This window comes from Hemitrygon akajei, chromosome 19, assembly GCF_048418815.1.
Source record: "Hemitrygon akajei chromosome 19, sHemAka1.3, whole genome shotgun sequence".
Taxonomy (NCBI): domain Eukaryota; kingdom Metazoa; phylum Chordata; class Chondrichthyes; order Myliobatiformes; family Dasyatidae; genus Hemitrygon; species Hemitrygon akajei.
The window spans coordinates 67,889,121-67,908,497 of record NC_133142.1 but is presented as its reverse complement, the minus strand read 5'-3'; the positions used below and the strand labels follow the sequence as shown (position 1 = coordinate 67,908,497).

The following is a 19,377-nucleotide window of genomic DNA, read 5'->3' as shown; positions in this document are numbered from 1 at the left end:
AAGACACAGGAGCAGAACTAGGCTATTGGGCCCATCAAGTCTGCTCTGCTATTCCATCATGACCAATCCATTTCTCTCTCAACTCTATTCTCCTGCCTTAATCCCATTCCATTGATATCCTGTCTAATCAAGAACCTATCAACCTCCACTTTAAGCATGCTCATTGTCTTGGCCTCCATAGCTGTCTGTGGCAATGAATTCCACAGATTCACCACCCTCTGGCTAAAGAAATTCCTCCTCATCTCTGTTCTAAAGGGATGTCCCTCTATTCTGAGGTTGTACCCTCTGGTCCTAGACTCAACCACTATAGGAAGCATCCTCTCCACATCCATTCTGTCTCTGAATTTCAATGAGATCCCTCTTCATTTTTCTAAACTCCAGCAAGTACAGGCCCAGAGCTACCAAACGGTTCTCATATATTAACCCTTCCATTCCTAAAATTATTCTTTCAATCTTAATTACAGTGACCTTCTTTGTCGGCTTCTCCGTTGTTCATGTAAACTGCAGCTGTTGTGGTAGTTGTCAGTGCTCCTTAGCCAACGAGGAACACACTTGTAGGTCAGTAACAATGCTGCCTGCTTGTGTCTCCTTCTGGACTACAACAGCATTCCATTCTGGCAGGTCAGCAAGGTGTAACAAACTTTCTCCACATCAGAGAAAAACTCAAAGGTCAGATGAAACTTCCATTTGAACATGTACTCCACCAACAAGGCCCCAATATTCAACTGCTAAACTTTCTCTTTTAATATTTCTTTCAAAATATTTAGAATTTACTTACATTGCCTGATGCAACGATATGATGTTTCACTAGCTCTTGAAGTTTTGGCCGACCCTTATTTTAAGAAAACAAAAATACAGTTTATGTGGAAATCCTGATGAGTTGGGAAGTTCAGTAATTAATTGATAACTCCACAGACTATTTACTTAGTTTAGTTTTAGTTACAAAAACAAATGAATTTTTATATCTCACTTTAATTTGCAATGATTAATATTGATCCCTGCTTCCTCTTTTGGACAGTTTTCAATCCAAAGAAATCAGTTTTGTATCCTCAGCCTACCGCACTTTTTTCTCAACGATAGAAATGAGAATAGCTTTCAAGTGTGTGCAAGGGGGTGAGAGTCTTTGTTCATTTTCACAACCATTTTGCAGTTCAAACAATGCAGATCCAATTCACAGGTACAAAAATAGCCCTTCAACCTATGATGTCCTGCCCACCTTTTAACCTACTCCAAGATCAATCCAACTCCTCCCTCCTACATAGCCCTCCATGTTTCTGTTACACATGTGCCTATTTAGGTGATTTAAATGTCCCTAATGTACCTACCTCTACCACCACCCCTGGCAATGCATTCCATGCACTTATAATTCTGTATAAAACTTAACTTTGACACACCACTATACTTTCTCCAGTCATCTTAAAATTATGCCCCTTCATAAAGCTCCGCATCAACTTGATCAGAGCGATTCCAAATGAAAACTAGTTATAATTCACATCGCTGTTATATTTAAAACAAATAGCATGCAAGTCCTGTCCTGAAAAGGAGTCATTTCCAGAGTAACACCAAACCTAAAAGAAATTCTGCACATTACCCAGTTATATGATTTTAGATTCTTCCTTTGGAGAAAAGAACTAAGTTTTATAAGAGGTCACAAGTCGATTAACAGTTTTAAACTACAAATTGGTTTAGTAGATTCATTAAAATATACTGGTCCATAAATTGTCAATTCTTAATCAAGATTTCCCTCATTATTCCTCACAAAGCCAATTTCTTTTTTTAGCTAGGCTCTCTGGGAAGTGGGACATATTGGAGGCACGACTGCCTAAATAAATGAGACCCTTTTGTGCCAGTCTTTAATGTATAATTTATGCACTAAAGCCTTTTTGCATATATTAGACTGTGTGAGTGTTGATTTCTGGGTCAATAAACAGACAAGTTGCAGAGATGCTTCTTTGCACAAGTTCCCTGAGCAAGACTTGAGTTTGCCTGTTGCCAGCTGTGCACCTAATGATATAATAACTTTCTGCCTTTTTCACCAGAGCATCTTTGCTGATTGCAGCTTTAAAAAAAAGAACTTGTGATCCAGTGCACAGTGATCACCACCTTCTTAGCAGTCTGCAGTTCAGTGGACTGGGGCCCAGTGGATTGCCCAATAACAATGATGAACACCAGATGCACCCTTCCCCAGTGTTTCTCCTCACTTCCATGGCAACCATGTATTCAGCTGTATGGTGGTTGTGTCAGCTCTGCCTGACAGTCTCAACAATCTGCACAGAATTAATGCTGCAGCTATGAACAAGCAGGTAAAACATTTGTACATAATTTAGAGTGAACACATTTTAATGATTGTTTAGTGGCTTTTACACCTAAGTTCAGGATAAGTGCCATTATAAATTCAGGATAAATAAAGGTTGATCAGTGTCTGGGAAGTATCAACATAACCAGGGAGGAACGGAAAAAATAATTATGCTAGATTTCAATTCTCTAATGAGCTGCTGGAAAATTCACTCCTTTCTATTGGAAAAATAGTTATTTCGCTAAATATATAACATTGGTCACCAGCACTAAATATGCAGTAATGTGTACAGTCATACACAGCACAAGGCACATATAAGACAGCAGTAACACAAGTCAGACAGCTCCCTGAGTCCATGAACGTTGCAGCAGTCTGCAGACAAACGCAATACAGCTTGTCTTCTACCGAGCAAACAATAGAGGGCAGCACCAGGGCCAGCATGGACTCTGTACCACACCAGCTCCACCATGGACTCTGTACCACACCAGCTCCACCATGGACTCTGTACCACACCAGATCCGCCATGGACTCTGTACCGCACCAGGTCCAGCATGGACTCTGTACCACACCAGCTCCACCATGGACTCTGTACCACACCAGATCCGCCATGGACTCTGTACCGCACCAGGTCCAGCATGGACTCTGTACCGCACCAGGTCCAGCATGGACTCTGTACCGCACCAGGGCCAGCATGGACACTGTACCACAGCAGGGCCACCATGGACTCTGTACCGCAACAGCTCCACCATGGACTCCGTACCGCACCAGGGCCACCATGGACTCCGTACCGCACCAGCTCCACCACGGACTCCGCGCCGCACCAGCTCCACCATGGACTCTGTACCACACCAGGGCCAGCATGGACTCTGTACCACACCATGGCCACCATGGACTCTGTACCACACCAGCTCCACCATGGACTCCGCGCCGCACCAGCTCCACCATGGACTCTGTACCACACCAGGGCCAGCATGGACTCTGTACCACAACAGCTCCACCATGGACTCTGTACCACACCAGGGCCAGCATGGACTCTGTACCACACCAGGGCCAGCATGGACTCTGTACCACACCAGGGCCAGCTTGGACTCTGTACCACACCAGCTCCACCATGGACTCTGTACCACACCAGTGCCAGCATGGACTCTGTACCACACCAGCTCCACCATGGACTCTGTACGGCACCAGCTCCACCATGGACTCTGTACCGCACCAGGGCCAGCATGGACTCTGTACCGCAACAGGGCCAGCATGGACACTGTACTACACCAGGGCCACCATGGACTCTGTACCACACCAGCTCCACCATGGACTCTGTACCACACCAGGGCCAGCATGGACTCTGTACCGCACCAGCTCCACCATGGACTCTGTACCACACCAGGTCCAGCATGGACTCTGTACCGCACCAGGTCCAGCATGGACTCTGTACCACACCAGGGCCACCATGGACTCTGTACCACACCAGGGCCACCATGGACTCTGTACCACACCAGCTCCACCATGGACTCTGTACCGCACCAGGTCCAGCATGGACTCTGTACCGCACCAGGGCCAGCATGGACACTGTACCACAGCAGGGCCAGCATGGACTCTGTACCGCAACAGCTCCACCATGGACTCCGTACCGCACCAGGGCCAGCATGGACTCTGTACCGCACCAGCTCCACCATGGACTCTGTACCGCACCAGGTCGAGCATGGACTCTGTACCACACCAGCTCCACCATGGACTCTGTACCGCACCAGGTCCAGCATGGACTCTGTACCGCACCAGGGCCAGCATGGACACTGTACCACAGCAGGGCCAGCATGGACTCTGTACCGCAACAGCTCCACCATGGACTCCGTACCGCACCAGGGCCACCATGGACTCCGTACCGCACCAGCTCCACCACGGACTCCGCGCCGCACCAGCTCCACCATGGACTCTGTACCGCACCAGGGCCAGCATGGACTCTGTACCACACCAGGGCCAGCATGGACTCTGTACCACACCAGGGCCAGCATGGACTCTGTACCACACCAGCTCCACCATGGACTCTGTACCGCACCAGCTCCACCATGGACTCTGTACCACACCAGGGCCAGCATGGACTCTGTACCACAACAGCTCCACCATGGACTCTGTACCACACCAGGGCCAGCATGGACTCTGTACCACACCAGGGCCAGCATGGACTCTGTACCACACCAGGGCCAGCTTGGACTCTGTACCACACCAGCTCCACCATGGACTCTGTACCACACCAGTGCCAGCATGGACTCTGAACCACACCAGCTCCACCATGGACTCTGTACGGCACCAGCTCCACCATGGACTCTGTACCGCACCAGGGCCAGCATGGACTCTGTACCGCAACAGGGCCAGCATGGACACTGTACTACACCAGGGCCACCATGGACTCTGTACCACACCAGCTCCACCATGGACTCTGTACCACACCAGGGCCAGCATGGACTCTGTACCGCACCAGCTCCACCATGGACTCTGTACCACACCAGGGCCACCATGCACTCTGTACCGCACCAGGGCCACCATGCACTCTGTACCGCACCAGGGCCACCATGGACTCTGTACCGCACCAGGGCCACCAGGGACTCTGTACCACACCAGCTCCACCAGGGACTCTGTACCACACCAGCTCCACCATGGACTCTGTACAGCACCAGGGCCAGCATGGACTCTGTACCACACCAGCTCCACCATGCACTCTGTACCACACCAGTGCCACCATGCACACTGTACCACACCAGGGCCAGCATGGACTATGTACCGCAGCAGCGCCACCATGGACTCTGTACCGCACCAGGGCCACCATGGACTCTGTACCGCACCAGCTCCACCACGGACTCCGTATCACACCAGGGCCACCATGGACTCCGTACCACACCAGGGCCACCATGGACTCTGTACCACACCAGCTCCACCATGGACTCCGTACCACACCTGGGTCACCATAGACTCTGTACCACACCAGGGCCACCATGGACTCTGTACCACACCAGGGCCAGCATGGACTCTGTACCACAGCAGCTCCACCATGGACTCCGTACCGCACCAGGGCCACCATGGACTCTGTACCACACCAGGGCCAGCATGGACTCTGTACCACAGCAGCTCCACCATGGACTCTGTACCACACCAGGGCCACCATGGACTCTGTACAACACCAACTTCACCATGGACTCCGTACCACACCAGGGCCACCATGGACTCCGTACCGCACCAGCTCCACCATGGACTCTGTACCACACCAGGGCCAGCATGGACTCTGTACCGCACCAGCGCCACCATGGACTCTGTACCGCACCAGGGCTACCATGGACTCTGTACCACACCAGGGCCACCATGGACTCTGTACCACACCAGGGCCACCATGGACTCTGTACAACACCAACTTCACCATGGACTCTGTACCGCACAGGGCCACCATGGACTCCGTACCGCACCAGCTCCACCATGGACTCTGTACCGCACCAGGGCCAGCATGGACTCTGTACCGCATCAGCTCCACCATGGACTCTGTACCACACCCGGGCCAGCATGGACTCTGTACCAGACCAGCTCCACCATGGACTCTGTACGGCACCAGCTCCACCATGGACTCTGTACCGCACCAGGGCCAGCATGGACTCTGTACCGCACCAGGGCCAGCATGGACTCTGTTCCACACCGGGGCCAGCATGGACTCTGTACCGCACCAGGGCCAGCATGGACTCTGTACCACACCGGGGCCAGCATGGACTCTGTACCGCACCAGGGCCAGCATGGACTCTGTACCACACCGGGGCCACCATGGACTCTGTACCACACCAGCTCCACCATGGACTCTGTACCGCACCAGGGCCACCATGGACTCTGTACCGCACCAGGGCCACCATGGACTCTGTACCACACCAGCTCCACCATGGACTCTGTACCGCACCAGGGCCACCATGGACTCTGTACCACACCAGCTCCACCATGCACTCTGTACCACACCAGGGCCACCATGGACACTGTACTACACCAGCTCCACCATGGACTCTGTACCGCACCAGGGCCACCATGGATTCTGTACCGCACCAGCTCCACCATGGACTCTGTACCGCACCAGCTCCACCATGGACTCTGTACCACACCAGCTCCACACACACCAGCACCACCATGGACTCCGTACCACACCAGTGCCACCATGGACTCTGTACCACACCAGGGCCAGCATGGACTCTGTACAGCACCAGCTCCACCATTGTCTCTGTACCACACCAGCTCCACCATGGACTCTGTACCACACCAGGGCCAGCATGGACTCTGTACCACACCAGGGCCACCATGGACTCTGTACCACATCAGCTCCACCATTGACTCTGTACCACACCAGATCCACCATGGACTCTGTGCCACACCAGCTCCACCATGGACTCTGTACCACACCAGGGCCACCATGGACTCTGTACCACACCAGCTCCACCATGGACTCTGTACCACACCAGGGCCACCATGGACTCTGTACAACACCAGCTCCACCATGGACTCTGTACCACACCAGGGCCAGCATGGACGCTGTACCGCACCAGCTCCACCATGGACTCTGTACCGCACCAGCTCCACCATGGACTCTGTACCGCACAAGAGCCAGCATTGACTCTGTACCGCACCAGGGCCAGCATGGACTCTGTGCCACACCAGCTCCACCATGGACTCTGTACCACACCAGGGCCACCATGGACTCTGTACCACACCAGCTCCACCATGGACTCCGTACCGCACCAGCTCCACCATGGACTCTGTACCGCACCAGGGCCACCATGGACTCTGTACCGCACCAGCTCCACCATGGACTCCGTACCGCACCAGGGCCAGCATGGACTCTGTACCACACCGGGGCCACCATGGACTCTGTACCACACCAGCTCCACCATGGACTCTGTACCGCACCAGGGCCACCATGGACTCTGTACCACACCAGCTCCACCATGGACTCTGTACCGCACCAGGGCCACCATGGACTCTGTACCGCACCAGCTCCACCATGCACTCTGTACCACACCAGGGCCACCATGGACACTGTACTACACCAGCTCCACCATGGACTCTGTACCGCACCAGGGCCACCATGGATTCTGTACCGCACCAGCTCCACCATGGACTCTGTACCGCACCAGCTCCACCATGGACTCTGTACCACACCAGCTCCACACACACCAGCACCACCATGGACTCCGTACCACACCAGGGCCAGCATGGACTGTGCCACACCAGTGCCACCATGGACTCTGTACCACACCAGGGCCAGCATGGACTCTGTACAGCACCAGCTCCACCATTGTCTCTGTACCACACCAGCTCCACCATGGACTCTGTACCACACCAGGGCCAGCATGGACTCTGTACCACACCAGGGCCACCATGGACTCTGTACCACATCAGCTCCACCATTGACTCTGTACCACACCAGATCCACCATGGACTCTGTGCCACACCAGCTCCACCATGGACTCTGTACCACACCAGGGCCACCAAGGACTCTGTACCACACCAGCTCGACCATGGACTCTGTACCACACCAGGGCCACCATGGACTCTGTACCACACCAGCTCCACCATGGACTCTGTACCACACCAGGGCCAGCATGGACGCTGTAACGCACCAGCTCCACCATGGACTCTGTACCGCACCAGAGCCAGCATGGACTCTGTACCGCACCAGGGCCAGCATGGACTCTGTACCGCACCAGAGCCAGCATGGACTCTGTAGCGCACCAGGGCCACCATGGACTCTGTACCGCACCAGCTCCACCATGGACTCCGTACCGCACCAGCTCCACCATGGACTCTGTACCGCACCAGGGCCACCATGGACTCTGTACCGCACCAGGGCCAGCATGGACTCTGTACCGCACCAGCTCCACCATGGACTCCGTGCCGCACCCGCTCCACCATGGACTCCGTGCCGCACCAGCTCCACCATGGACTCCGTACCACACCAGCTCCACCATGGACTCTGTACCACACCAGGGCCAGCATGGACTCTGTACCGCACCAGCTCCACCATGGACTTTGTACCACACCAGGGCCACCATGGACTCTGTACCACACCAGGGCCAGCATGTACTCTGTACCACACCAGGGCCAGCATGGACTCTGTACCACACCAGCTCCACCATGAACTCCGTACCACTCCAGGGCCAGCATGGACTCTGTACCGCACCAGCTCCACACACACCAGCTCCACCATGGACTCCGTACCACACCAGGGCCAGCATGGACTCTGTGCCACACCAGGGCCACCATGGACTCTGTGCCACACCAGGTCCACCATGGACTCTATACCACATCAGTGCCACCATGGAATCTGTACCACACCAGGGCCAGCATGGACTCTGTACCACACCAGGGCCAGCATGGACTCGGTACCGCACCAGCTCCACCATGGACTCTACCGCACCAGCTCCACCATGGACTCTGTACCGCACCAGGGCCACCATCGACTCTGTACCGCACCAGGGCCACCATGGACTCTGTACCATATCAGCTCCACCATGGTCTCTGTACCACACCAGCTCCACCATGGACTCTGTACCGCACCAGCTCCACCATGGACTGCGTACCACCCCAGGGCCAGCATGGACTCTGTGCCAACCCAGGGCCACCATGGACTCTGTGCCACACCAGGGCCACCATGGACTCTGTGCCACCCCAGGGCCACCATGGACTCTATACCACACCAGCTCCACCATGGACTCTGTACCACACCAGGGCCACCATGGACTCTGTACCACACCAGGGCCAGCATGGACTCTGTACCACACCAGGGCCAGCATGGACTCTGTACCGCACCAGCTCCACCATGGACTCCGTACCGCACCAGGGCCACCATGGACTCTGTACCACATCAGCTCCACCATGGACTCTGTACCGCACCAGCTCCACCATGGACTCTGTACCACACCAGGGCCAGCATGGACTCTGTACCGCACCAGCTCCACCATGGACTCCGTACCGCACCAGGGCCACCATGGACTCTGTACCGCACCAGGGCCAGCATGGACTCTGTACCGCACCAGCTCCACCATGGACTCTGTACCGCACCAGCTCCACCATGGACCCTGTACCGCACCAGCTCCACCATGGACTCCGTACCGCACCAGGGCCACCATGGACTCTGTACCACACAAGCTCCACCATGGACTCTGTACCACACCAGCTCCACCATGGACTCTGTACCACACAAGCTCCACCATGGACTCCGTACCACACAAGCTCCATCATGGACTCTGTACCGCACCAGCTCCACCATGGACTCCGTACCGCACCAGGGCCACCATGGACTCCGTACCGCACCAGGGCCACCATGGACTCTGTACCACACCAGCTCCACCATGGAGTCTGTACCACACCATCTCCACCATGGAGTCTGTACCGCATCAGATCCACCATGGACTCTGTACCGCACCAGGGCCACCATGGACTCCGTACCGCACCAGCTCCACCATGGACTCTGTACCGCACCAGGGCCACCATGGACTCTGTACCGCACCAGGGCCACCATGGACTCCGTACCGCACCAGCTCCACCATGGACTCTGTACCGCACCAGGGCCACCATGGACTCTGTACCGCACCACGGCCACCATGGACTCTGTACCACACCAGCTCCACCATGGACTCTGTACCGCACCAGCTCCACCATGGACTCTGTACCTCACCAGGTCCACCATGGACTCTGTGCCGCACCAGCTCCACCAGGGACTCTGTACCACACCAGGGCCAGCATGGACTCTGTACCACACCAGGGCCAGCATGGACTCTGTACCACACCAGCTCCACCATGGACTCTGTACCACACCAGCTCCACACACACCAGCTCCACCATGGACTCTGTACCGCACCAGGGCCACCATGGACTCTGTACCGCACCAGGGCCACCATGGACTCTGTACCGCACCAGCTCCACCATGGACTCTTTACCGCACCAGGGCCACCATGGACTCTGTGCCGCACCAGGGCCACCATGGACTCTGTGCCGCACCAGGGCCAGCATGGACTCTGTACCGCAACAGGGCCAGCATGGACTCTGTACCACACCAGCTCCACCATGGACTCTGTACCACACCAGCTCCACCATGGACTCTGTACCACACCAGCTCCACACACACCAGCACCACCATGGACTCCGTACCACACCAGAGCCAGCATGGACTGTGCCACACCAGTGCCACCATGGACTCTGTACCACACCAGGGCCAGCAGGGACTCTGTACCGCACCAGCTCCACCATGGTCTCTGTACCACACCAGCTCCACCATGGACTCTGTATCACACCAGGGCCAGCATGGACTCTGTACCACATCAGCTCCACCATTGACTCTGTACCACACCAGATCCACCATGGACTCTGTACCACACCAGCTCCACCAGGGACTCTGTATCACACCAGCTCCACCATGGACTCTGTACCACACCAGGGCCAGCATGGAGTCTGTACCACACCAGCTCCACCATGGACTCTGTACCACACCAGCTCCACACACACCAGCACCACCATGGACTCCGTACCACACCAGGGCCAGCATGGACTGTGCCACACCAGTGCCACCATGGACTCTGTACCACAACAGGGCCAGCATGGACTCTGTACCGCACCAGGGCCAGCATGGACTCTGTACCGCACCAGCTCCACCATGGACTCTGTACCGCACCAGGGCCAGCATGGACTCTGTACCGCACCAGCTCCACCATGGTCTCTGTACCACACCAGCTCCACCATGGACTCTGTGCCACACCAGGGCCAGCATGGACTCTGTACCACACCAGCTCCACCATGGACTCTGTGCCACACCAGCTCCACCATGGACTCCGTACCGCACCAGGGCCACCATGGACTCCGTACCGCACCAGCTCCACCACGGACTCCGCGCCGCACCAGCTCCACCATGGACTCTGTACCACACCAGGGCCAGCATGGACTCTGTACCACACCAGGGCCAGCATGGACTCTGTACCACACCATGGCCACCATGGACTCTGTACCACACCAGCTCCACCATGGACTCCGCGCCGCACCAGCTCCACCATGGACTCTGTACCACACCAGGGCCAGCATGGACTCTGTACCACAACAGCTCCACCATGGACTCTGTACCACACCAGGGCCAGCATGGACTCTGTACCACACCAGGGCCAGCATGGACTCTGTACCACACCAGGGCCAGCTTGGACTCTGTACCACACCAGCTCCACCATGGACTCTGTACCACACCAGTGCCAGCATGGACTCTGTACCACACCAGCTCCACCATGGTCTCTGTACGGCACCAGCTCCACCATGGACTCTGTACCGCACCAGGGCCAGCATGGACTCTGTACCGCAACAGGGCCAGCATGGACACTGTACTACACCAGGGCCACCATGGACTCTGTACCACACCAGCTCCACCATGGACTCTGTACCACACCAGGGCCAGCATGGACTCTGTACCGCACCAGCTCCACCATGGACTCTGTACCACACCAGGTCCAGCATGGACTCTGTACCGCACCAGGTCCAGCATGGACTCTGTACCACACCAGGGCCACCATGGACTCTGTACCACACCAGGGCCACCATGGACTCTGTACCACACCAGCTCCACCATGGACTCTGTACCGCACCAGGTCCAGCATGGACTCTGTACCGCACCAGGGCCAGCATGGACACTGTACCACAGCAGGGCCAGCATGGACTCTGTACCGCAACAGCTCCACCATGGACTCCGTACCGCACCAGGGCCAGCATGGACTCTGTACCGCACCAGCTCCACCATGGACTCTGTACCGCACCAGGTCGAGCATGGACTCTGTACCACACCAGCTCCACCATGGACTCTGTACCGCACCAGGTCCAGCATGGACTCTGTACCGCACCAGGGCCAGCATGGACACTGTACCACAGCAGGGCCAGCATGGACTCTGTACCGCAACAGCTCCACCATGGACTCCGTACCGCACCAGGGCCACCATGGACTCCGTACCGCACCAGCTCCACCACGGACTCCGCGCCGCACCAGCTCCACCATGGACTCTGTACCGCACCAGGGCCAGCATGGACTCTGTACCACACCAGGGCCAGCATGGACTCTGTACCACACCAGGGCCAGCATGGACTCTGTACCACACCAGCTCCACCATGGACTCTGTACCGCACCAGCTCCACCATGGACTCTGTACCACACCAGGGCCAGCATGGACTCTGTACCACAACAGCTCCACCATGGACTCTGTACCACACCAGGGCCAGCATGGACTCTGTACCACACCAGGGCCAGCATGGACTCTGTACCACACCAGGGCCAGCTTGGACTCTGTACCACACCAGCTCCACCATGGACTCTGTACCACACCAGTGCCAGCATGGACTCTGAACCACACCAGCTCCACCATGGACTCTGTACGGCACCAGCTCCACCATGGACTCTGTACCGCACCAGGGCCAGCATGGACTCTGTACCGCAACAGGGCCAGCATGGACACTGTACTACACCAGGGCCACCATGGACTCTGTACCACACCAGCTCCACCATGGACTCTGTACCACACCAGGGCCAGCATGGACTCTGTACCGCACCAGCTCCACCATGGACTCTGTACCACACCAGGGCCACCATGCACTCTGTACCGCACCAGGGCCACCATGCACTCTGTACCGCACCAGGGCCACCATGGACTCTGTACCGCACCAGGGCCACCAGGGACTCTGTACCACACCAGCTCCACCAGGGACTCTGTACCACACCAGCTCCACCATGGACTCTGTACAGCACCAGGGCCAGCATGGACTCTGTACCACACCAGCTCCACCATGCACTCTGTACCACACCAGTGCCACCATGCACACTGTACCACACCAGGGCCAGCATGGACTATGTACCGCAGCAGCGCCACCATGGACTCTGTACCGCACCAGGGCCACCATGGACTCTGTACCGCACCAGCTCCACCACGGACTCCGTATCACACCAGGGCCACCATGGACTCTGTACCACACCAGGGCCAGCATGGACTCTGTACCACACCAGGGCCAGCATGGACTCTGTACCGCACCAGCTCCACCATGGACTCCGTACCGCACCAGGGCCACCATGGACTCTGTACCACATCAGCTCCACCATGGACTCTGTACCGCACCAGCTCCACCATGGTCTCTGTACCGCACCAGCTCCACCATGGACTCCGTACCGCACCAGGGCCACCATGGACTCCGTACCGCACCAGGGCCACCATGGACTCTGTACCACACCAGCTCCACCATGGAGTCTGTACCACACCATCTCCACCATGGAGTCTGTACCGCATCAGATCCACCATGGACTCTGTACCGCACCAGGGCCACCATGGACTCCGTACCGCACCAGCTCCACCATGGACTCTGTACCGCACCAGGGCCACCATGGACTCTGTACCGCACCAGGGCCACCATGGACTCCGTACCGCACCAGCTCCACCATGGACTCTGTACCGCACCAGGGCCACCATGGACTCTGTACCGCACCACGGCCACCATGGACTCTGTACCACACCAGCTCCACCATGGACTCTGTACCGCACCAGCTCCACCATGGACTCTGTACCTCACCAGGTCCACCATGGACTCTGTGCCGCACCAGCTCCACCAGGGACTCTGTACCACACCAGGGCCAGCATGGACTCTGTACCACACCAGGGCCAGCATGGACTCTGTACCACACCAGCTCCACCATGGACTCTGTACCACACCAGCTCCACACACACCAGCTCCACCATGGACTCTGTACCGCACCAGGGCCACCATGGACTCTGTACCGCACCAGGGCCACCATGGACTCTGTACCGCACCAGCTCCACCATGGACTCTTTACCGCACCAGGGCCACCATGGACTCTGTGCCGCACCAGGGCCACCATGGACTCTGTGCCGCACCAGGGCCAGCATGGACTCTGTACCGCAACAGGGCCAGCATGGACTCTGTACCACACCAGCTCCACCATGGACTCTGTACCACACCAGCTCCACCATGGACTCTGTACCACACCAGCTCCACACACACCAGCACCACCATGGACTCCGTACCACACCAGAGCCAGCATGGACTGTGCCACACCAGTGCCACCATGGACTCTGTACCACACCAGGGCCAGCAGGGACTCTGTACCGCACCAGCTCCACCATGGTCTCTGTACCACACCAGCTCCACCATGGACTCTGTATCACACCAGGGCCAGCATGGACTCTGTACCACATCAGCTCCACCATTGACTCTGTACCACACCAGATCCACCATGGACTCTGTACCACACCAGCTCCACCAGGGACTCTGTATCACACCAGCTCCACCATGGACTCTGTACCACACCAGGGCCAGCATGGAGTCTGTACCACACCAGCTCCACCATGGACTCTGTACCACACCAGCTCCACACACACCAGCACCACCATGGACTCCGTACCACACCAGGGCCAGCATGGACTGTGCCACACCAGTGCCACCATGGACTCTGTACCACACCAGGGCCAGCATGGACTCTGTACCGCACCAGGGCCAGCATGGACTCTGTACCGCACCAGCTCCACCATGGACTCTGTACCGCACCAGGGCCAGCATGGACTCTGTACCGCACCAGCTCCACCATGGTCTCTGTACCACACCAGCTCCACCATGGACTCTGTGCCACACCAGGGCCAGCATGGACTCTGTACCACACCAGCTCCACCATGGACTCTGTGCCACACCAGCTCCACCATGGACTCTGTACCACACCAGCTCCACCATGGACTCTGTACCACACCAGGGCCACCATGGACTCTGTACCACACCAGCTCCACCATGGACTCTGTACCACACCAGCTCCACCATGGACTCTGTGCCACACCAGGGCCACCATGGACTCTGTACCACACCAGGGCCACCATGGACTCTGTACCACACCAGCTCCACCATGGGCTCTGTACCACACCAGGGCCAGCATGGACGCTGTACCATACCAGGGCCAGCATGGACTCTGTACCACACCAGCTCCACCATGGACTCTGTGCCACACCAGCTCCACCACGGACTCTGTACCGCACCAGCTCCACCATGGACTCTGTACTGCACCAGGGCCAGCATGGACTCTGTACCGCACCAGGGCCAGCATGGACTCTGTATCACACCAGGGCCACCATGGACTCTGTACCGCACCAGCTCCACCATGGACTCCGTGCCACACCAGCTCCAGCATGGACTCTGTACCGCACCAGCTCCACCATGGACTCTGTACCGCACCAGGGCCAGCATGGACTCTGTACCACACCAGGGCCAGCATGGACTCTGTACCACACCAGCTCCACCATGGACTCTGTACCACACCAGTGCCAGCATGGACTCTGTACCACACCAGCTCCACCATGGACTCTGTACGGCACCAGCTCCACCATGGACTCTGTACCGCACCAGGGCCACCATGGACTCTGTACCACACCAGGGCCACCATGCACTCTGTACCGCACCAGCTCCACCATGGACTCTGTACGGCACCAGCTCCACCATGGACTCTGTACCGCACCAGCTCCACCATGGACTCTGTACCACACCAGGGCCACCATGCACTCTGTACCGCACCAGGGCCACCATGCACTCTGTACCGCACCAGGGCCACCATGGACTCTGTACCGCACCAGGGCCACCAGGGACTCTGTACCACACCAGCTCCACCAGGGACTCTGTACCACACCAGCTCCACCATGGACTCTGTACAGCACCAGGGCCAGCATGGACTCTGTACCACACCAGGGCCAGCATGGACTCTGTACCGCAACAGGGCCAGCATGGACACTGTACTACACCAGGGCCACCATGGACTCTGTACCACACCAGCTCCACCATGGACTCTGTACCACACCAGCTCCACACACACCAGCACCACCATGGACTCCGTACCACACCAGAGCCAGCATGGACTGTGCCACACCAGTGCCACCATGGACTCTGTACCACACCAGGGCCAGCATGGACTCTGTACCGCACCAGCTCCACCATGGTCTCTGTACCACACCAGCTCCACCATGGACTCTGTATCACACCAGGGCCAGCATGGACTCTGTACCACACCAGGGCCACCATGGACTCTGTACCACATCAGCTCCACCATTGACTCTGTACCACACCAGATCCACCATGGACTCTGTACCACACCAGCTCCACCAGGGACTCTGTATCACACCAGCTCCACCATGGACTCTGTACCACACCAGGGCCAGCATGGAGTCTGTACCACACCAGCTCCACCATGGACTCTGTACCACACCAGCTCCACACACACCAGATCCACCATGGACTCTGTACCACACCAGCTCCACCAGGGACTCTGTATCACACCAGCTCCACCATGGACTCTGTACCACACCAGGGCCAGCATGGAGTCTGTAACGCACCAGGGCCACCATGGACTCTGTACCGCACCAGCTCCACCATGGATTCCGTACCACACCAGGGCCACCATGGACTCTGTACCACACCAGGGCCACCATGGACTCTGTACAACACCAACTTCACCATGGACTCCGTACCACACCAGGGCCACCATGGACTCCGTACCGCACCAGCTCCACCATGGACTCTGTACCACACCAGGGCCAGCATGGACTCTGTACCGCACCAGCGCCACCATGGACTCTGTACCGCACCAGGGCTACCATGGACTCTGTACCACACCAGGGCCACCATGGACTCTGTACCACACCAGGGCCACCATGGACTCTGTACAACACCAACTTCACCATGGACTCTGTACCGCACAGGGCCACCATGGACTCTGTACCACACCAGGGCCACCATGGACTCCGTACCGCACCAGCTCCACCATGGACTCTGTACCGCATCAGGGCCAGCATGGACTCTGTACCGCACCAGGGCCAGCATGGACTGTGCCACACCAGTGCCACCATGGACTCTGTACCGCACCAGCTCCACCATGGACTCTGTGCCACACCAGCTCCACCATGGACTCTGTACCACACCAGCTCCACCATGGACTCTGTACCACACCAGGGCCACCATGGACTCTGTACCACACCAGCTCCACCATGGACTCTGTACCACACCAGCTCCACCATGGACTCTGTGCCACACCAGGGCCACCATGGACTCTGTACCACACCAGGGCCACCATGGACTCTGTACCACACCAGCTCCACCATGGACTCTGTACCACACCAGGGCCAGCATGGACGCTGTACCGCACCAGGGCCAGCATGGACTCTGTACCGCACCAGGGCCAGCATGGACTCTGTATCACACCAGGGCCACCATGGACTCTGTACCGTACCAGCTCCACCATGGACTCCGTGCCACACCATCTCCAGCATGGACTCTGTACCGCACCAGCTCCACCATGGACTCTGTACCACAAAAGCTCCACCATGGACTCTGTACCACACCAGGGCCACCATGGACTCTGTACCACACCAGCTCCACCATGGACTCTGTACCACACCAGCTCCACCATGGACTCTGTGCCACACCAGGGCCACCATGGACTCTGTACCACACCAGGGCCACCATGGACTCTGTACCACACCAGCTCCACCATGGACTCTGTACCACACCAGGGGCAGCATGGACGCTGTACCATACCAGGGCCAGCATGGACTCTGTACCACACCAGCTCCACCATGGACTCTGTGCCACACCAGCTCCACCACGGACTCTGTACCGCACCAGCTCCACCATGGACTCTGTACCGCACCAGGGCCAGCATGGACTCTGTACCACACCAGCTCCACCATGGACTCTGTACCACTCCAGGGCCAGCATGGACTCTGTACCACACCAGGGCCAGCATGGACTCTGTACCACACCAGGGCCAGCTTGGACTCTGTACCACACCAGCTCCACCATGGACTCTGTACGGCACCAGCTCCACCATGGACTCTGTACCGCACCAGGGCCAGCATGGACTCTGTACCGCAACAGGGCCAGCATGGACACTGTACTACACCAGGGCCACCATGGACTCTGTACCACACCAGCTCCACCATGGACTCTGTACCACACCAGGGCCAGCATGGACTCTGTACCGCACCAGCTCCACCATGGACTCTGTACCACACCAGGGCCACCATGCACTCTGTACCACACCAGGGCCACCATGCACTCTGTACCGCACCAGGCCACCATGCACTCTGTACCGCACCAGGGCCACCATGGACTCTGTACCGCACCAGGGCCACCAGGGACTCTGTACCACACCAGCTCCACCAGGGACTCTGTACCACACCAGCTCCACCATGGACTCTGTACAGCACCAGGGCCAGCATGGACTCTGTACCACACCAGGGCCAGCATGGACTCTGTACCGCAGCAGCGCCACCATGGACTCTGTACCACACCAGCTCCACCATGGACTCTGTGCCACACCAGGGCCACCATGGACTCTGTACCACACCAGGGCCACCATGGACTCTGTACCACACCAGCTCCACCATGGACTCTGTACCACACCAGGGCCAGCATGGACGCTGTACCATACCAGGGCCAGCATGGACTCTGTACCGCACCAGGGCCAGCATGGACTCTGTATCACACCAGGGCCACCATGGACTCTGTACCGCACCAGGGCCAGCATGGACTCTGTACCGCACCAGGGCCAGCATGGACTCTGTACCGCACCAGGGCCAGCATGGACTCTGTATCACACCAGGGCCACCATGGACTCTGTACCGCACCAGCTCCACCATGGACTCCGTGCCACACCAGCTCCAGCATGGACTCTGTACCGCACCAGCTCCACCATGGACTCTGTACCACACCAGCTCCACCATGGACTCTGTACCACACCAGGGCCACCATGGACTCTGTACCACACCAGCTCCACCATGGACTCTGTACCACACCAGCTCCACCATGGACTCTGTGCCACACCAGGGCCACCATGGACTCTGTACCACACCAGGGCCACCATGGACTCTGTACCACACCAGCTCCACCATGGACTCTGTACCACACCAGGGCCAGCATGGACGCTGTACCATACCAGGGCCAGCATGGACTCTGTACCACACCAGCTCCACCATGGACTCTGTGCCACACCAGCTCCACCACGG

The 19,377-nt window shown here is 57.5% G+C and overlaps 1 protein-coding gene across 2 annotated transcripts in view; it reads right to left on the bottom strand.

The window, feature by feature from the left end:
• The window catches only part of stab1 (stabilin 1), a 347,363-nt gene that overhangs the window by 213,303 nt on the left and 114,683 nt on the right, over window positions 1-19,377 (bottom strand). For both annotated transcript variants that reach the window (XM_073072696.1, XM_073072697.1), the window contains exon 16: window positions 779-832. In XM_073072696.1, the coding sequence (XP_072928797.1) occupies window positions 779-832 (54 nt within the window). The remainder of the gene's footprint in view (window positions 1-778; window positions 833-19,377) is intronic.